This window comes from Penaeus monodon, chromosome 13 (genome assembly GCF_015228065.2).
Source record: "Penaeus monodon isolate SGIC_2016 chromosome 13, NSTDA_Pmon_1, whole genome shotgun sequence".
In the NCBI taxonomy this organism is placed as follows: Eukaryota; Metazoa; Arthropoda; class Malacostraca; order Decapoda; family Penaeidae; genus Penaeus; species Penaeus monodon.
In genome coordinates this window covers 908,631-913,630 of record NC_051398.1, presented here as the reverse complement: position 1 = coordinate 913,630, position 5,000 = coordinate 908,631, and the positions used below count along the sequence as shown (strand labels likewise).

General features: G+C 35.0%; 1 protein-coding gene across 2 annotated transcripts in view; it reads left to right on the top strand.

The window, feature by feature from the left end:
* The window catches only part of LOC119580004 (solute carrier family 49 member 4 homolog), a 12,920-nt gene that overhangs the window by 2,241 nt on the left and 5,679 nt on the right, over positions 1 to 5,000 (top strand). For both annotated transcript variants that reach the window (XM_037927849.1, XM_037927850.1), the window contains exons 3-7: positions 815 to 1,086; positions 1,650 to 1,903; positions 2,737 to 2,849; positions 3,777 to 3,905; positions 4,782 to 4,911. In XM_037927849.1, coding sequence (XP_037783777.1) covers positions 815 to 1,086; positions 1,650 to 1,903; positions 2,737 to 2,849; positions 3,777 to 3,905; positions 4,782 to 4,911 — 898 coding nt within the window. The remainder of the gene's footprint in view (positions 1 to 814; positions 1,087 to 1,649; positions 1,904 to 2,736; positions 2,850 to 3,776; positions 3,906 to 4,781; positions 4,912 to 5,000) is intronic.

Here is a 5,000-nt window from a genome sequence, read left to right as displayed (position 1 = left end):
TTGTAATTATAATTTCTTTTTGTTTTTATATTTTCCTCTTCTTTGATCCCATAATTCTCATTTATATTTCTTACTATTTCTCTTTTTTCCCCCCATTTATACCATGTACTCACTCCAAGATCATCACAACATGAAAACTACAATTAAGTATCATGCTGTGACCACGGCGGCTCAAACATGAACCTACCATTAAAATAATAATACTGGTCATAACTTCTCACTTTTTTCTGTCTCTCTCTTTCACTCGTATCTATTCCCCAAGCAGGTAAAACCACTTTAAATTCAGCCCCTGTTGTCAATGCGAGAAATTTTGGAAAAGAAATTTCTACTAAAGTCTTTGTCATTGAGGTACCAAAAGGTGCGTTATAATTTAAGGAGAGTCAATGCTGCTTTAAGAATCTTCTCATGGGATGCTTTGACCTGGGTTTTGTGTCATAATAACTGTTGTTTTATTTAGTATGTATGGTTTAGTATATGTTAATGGATATACTGCCCTATTCATCAGTGGTTGAAGCACATAGAAAAAAAAGTCCTTTGTGGTTCTGTCTTAACTTGGGAATAACTTTTTTGTGAGAAGACATTTGTCATGATAATAGATATTGAATAGTTTTACTGACTGTTCTATAAGTAGGAAAAACAAATCACATCTTACTGAAGATTTAAAAAACTGTTGATAATACATCTCAATGCAGAGCATAGACCAGAACACATCAATATTACCAGACACTTCCTCAATAATCAAAAATATTTCATATAAACATTCCAAAATCAAACATACATACCACAAACTCCACTCTTCCTTTCTTCTCTCCAGAACGAGCACCTCTACTCGACAGCCACCATCCCCATGGGTCTTCGAGCTTCCATCCAACCATACCAACAAGCTACCAGAACCCTCCTGTTGCCACTGTTCTGCCTGCTGGTGGTGGTAGTGGTTCCCAGGACGAGACAGATGGCGTGATTCTCCCTCAAAGGCATGGCCACAGGAAGGGCAGTAGGACCAGTGACGGTAGCGAGGTGGTCCTGAAGGTTTACAAATCGAGGTTCTGGATCTTGATAACGTTCTCTATCTTGGCATGGTTCCAGGTCTGTGGGGTGATATGTACCTTCTTTTATTGTTTAATTTCCTTTGTTTCTTTGAGTATTTGCATTAGAAACCTTTGAAAAAAAGTAATGATGAAGGCTCTATATTTCAAATTTTTTCTTTCATTTCTTTATTTCTCTGAGTACTTACTGTATATAAATACTCTGAGAAGATGATAGAGTAATGGCGACTATTCAGTATTATCAACCTTTTTCTTTTTCATTTCTGCAAGTATTTATGTTAGTTAACCTCTTAATGATGAAAGACTCAATATTTCCAACTTTTTCCTTCTCATTTCTTCATTGCTCCAAGTACTTACATGTAGAGGAACCTTTAAAATACAAGAAAGTAATACCAAATATACAATATTTCCAACCCATTCTTTTCTCAACAAACATGTTTTTTTTAAAACTCATTACCACCCCTTTTCCAGTGAGTTCAGTGGAACACTTGGGATTCCATTAGTGAGAGTGTTGATGAATACCAGATACATAATATTTCCAACTCATTCTTTTCTCTCAAACATGCTTTTATTTTTCTTAACCCACAACCATCCCCCTTCCAGTGCGTCCAATGGAACACTTGGGGTCCCATTAGTGAGAGTGTTGACGCGGCCTTCACAGGATGGGGGTCTCAGACAGTAGCCATGATGGCCAATTGGGGTACCATAACCTTCGTCTTGAGTGTCGTGCCCATGTGCTGGCTAATGGAAACCAAAGGACTTCGAGTGGGAGTCCTGACATGTGTGATCCTGGTAGCCATTGGGACAGTGGTTAGGATAATTCCCTTTTTAACTCACTCTGACTCCTTCTTCACAGCGTAAGTATGCATGGGGGTCATTGCTTTTTGTTCTCTAGTAATAGGGTTTTGATTTATGGTCAGTATAGCTCAGTAAATGTTTAAGTATTAGGGTAATTAGATAATGATATGCATTATTTTTGCATAAATTGGAAATTTGTCGAGGTTATTGAATATGAGATATACAAACAGAACTACTTTATTCTAATTTTAGATGAAATGAAATGAAATGAAAATTTGCTGAAGTTTAGTATATTCAACTTTTGCATTTTGTATGGGCCTACTTGGTTTGCAAGAATCACTGTAGTTCTGTTGACAAAATTTTCACTCTGCACAAAATTTCATACCTAACTATAATTTTGACTGAATAACTGAATAACTGACTGCTGGAACACACTGTGATACATACAGTGGTTTAGATTTTTATGTTACCAGTTTTGTATAGAATGTATAAACAAGATAACCACACTTTTAAAAAGAAAAAATTATCTTATGGTAATGTGTGTTTTTTTTTCCAAAATTTTTCTCTACATAGTGATATGAAGGCATACTAGGATGAGATATGGTAAGGGACAGTATGGAGGGGACAGAGAAAATAATTTGATCATGTAAGACATGTTTATAAGACTTGCGGTAAAAAAAAAAATGATGGAGAATACCTTTATAACATGGGAAAACAAAATTGCTTTGTGTAGTGAAAAATAATGAACATGATAGCTAGTGGATCTCACACATAATTTTTTAAATGCCTTTATCAATCAAGATGCTTTAATAACATACCATCTTCATCAGCAGGTACAATTATCTCTATTACACACTTTACCATGATTATAACAATAGCAACTGTTCTGCAGAATGTGTCACATCTGTGCCATTTTTGTGGGTATCCCAGGAACTCTCGTAATGGCAGCCCCTCCCATGATAGCTGCTCTCTGGTTCCCCCCGAAGGAACGGACAACTGCCACAGGTAAGAAAGGAAATGGTAGTGTTTGATTTGAAGTAGATTTCCTGATATCTCTTTTGATATGAGTCGGGAGACTGGCTGTTCATATCCTGTTTTTTTTGTCTTGGAAATTCCAGGGAGTGACTCTCTCTCCTAGTCCCACTCCCGCACCCATACCCACATCCACACTCGCATCCACATCCACACCTACATCCACACCCATACCCATACTCATACCCAAACCCAAACCCAAACCCATACCCACACCAACACCCATGTCCACTTTACATTCACACTCACATTGACATTGACATCCACATTGACATTGACATCCACATCCATATTCATATCCACATCCACATTCACATTCATATTCATAAAGTCTTCCAACCTCACTACCACAGACAAACACCCAAATAGAGGAAGAGGCACAATTGTCAGTATAAGTTTATATTGAGAAATATAAACCAAAGAAATACACCTTGCAGTATGCAATGTTAACCCTTAAGGAACCTCATACTTTCTCATGTTTGGTTAGGTATCACTCCCGATCGGTCAAAATTTCCAACACTATTCCATTGCATCTTTGTGGTTATTGGATACAAGATATATAAACATAGTTACTTTATTCTAATTTTAGATGGAATTAAAATTTACTCAAGTTTAGTGTATCCAACTTTTGCATTTTGTATTGGTCTACATATTCTGCAAGAATCAGTGTAGTTCTGTAGACTAGATTTTTACTCTGCACATTATTTCATACCTAAACTATAAATTTTGACTAAATAACTGAATAATTGATAAAAGTTTCCAAATGTAGATAAAAAGTATCCACATTTCATTTATATTAAAATTTTCCAATACAATTCGATTGTATCTGTACCTATTATAGATAAACCTTTCCAAGTTCACCAGAACCACGGAACTTCATCGCGTTCTCATTTTTTCCAGCTTTCTCGCAGGTCATGAACCAGCTTGGCAACGCAGGCAGTTACTTAGAACCTCTGCTTGTGAGGTCTCCAGTTGACGGTGTTACTCCGGCAGACATCCAGAGTGACATTAAGCTCCTGATGTATATATGTAAGGAAGTACATGTGTTATTTTAGAGAATGTTGTATTCATGGGATGATGAAAATTTAAATATCTAATAGTGGTAATTAGAAGGAAAAGGAAAAGAAGGAGAAGGAGAAGGAGGAGAAAAAGGAGAATGAGAATGAGAAGGAAAAAGGAAAAGGAGAAGGAGAAGGAAAAAGGAGAAGGAGAAGGAGAAGGAAAAGGAGAAGGAAAAAGGAGAAGGAAAAAAGAGAAGGAAAAAGGAGAAGGAAAAAGGAGAAGGAGGAGAAGAAGAAGAAAAAAGGAGAAGGAGAAGGAGAAGGGTTGCCTGCAGCCAAGATCTCGGATGAATATATTTCATTATTTTGCATTAAAGATTAGAGTTTAATCGACCACTTTGGGAACAATGACCTTTGTGCCGTTTGAGCTGGTGATTATCATGTCGAAGGCTATACAAGGTTTATTTGTAGATTTCTTGCTAAATTTGATATTTTTCTTAAGTTAATTAATATTAATAGAAGAATTCTGTGCGTTCTCTTAGGGCCTTATTGGTTATAATTGTTATTGTTATTATTGTTGTTGTTACTGTTCTTGTGTTGTATTTTTATAAATATTATTATTATAGTCATTAATATTATTATTATTGTTATTGTTATTATTATTATTATTATTATTATTATTATTATTATTATTATTACTATTAAAAAAAAATACATTTATTTATTTATTTTTAATTATTATAATCATATATATATTTATTATTATTATTATTATTATATTTATCATCATTATCATCATCATCATTAACCATCATTACCATAATTTTTGTTATTATCACTATGACCTAAACCAAAAATAAGACTTAATAGACGTATTCAATATTCATTATTCTTCCCTCTGCAGATGCTGGATTTGCCGTCACGTTAATGTTGGCAATTCTGGCGTATTTTCCCTCGAAGCCCCCAACGCCTCCCTCGATAACCTCGTCTATCGAGAGACATGATTTTGTAACCAGCCTTAAGAAGATTATTAGGTGAGCTGAACGTCTGAGATTATTATTATTATTATTATTATTGGTGTTTTGAGAATTATATTATTTGGGTGAGATAGTTTGTGTTTCAT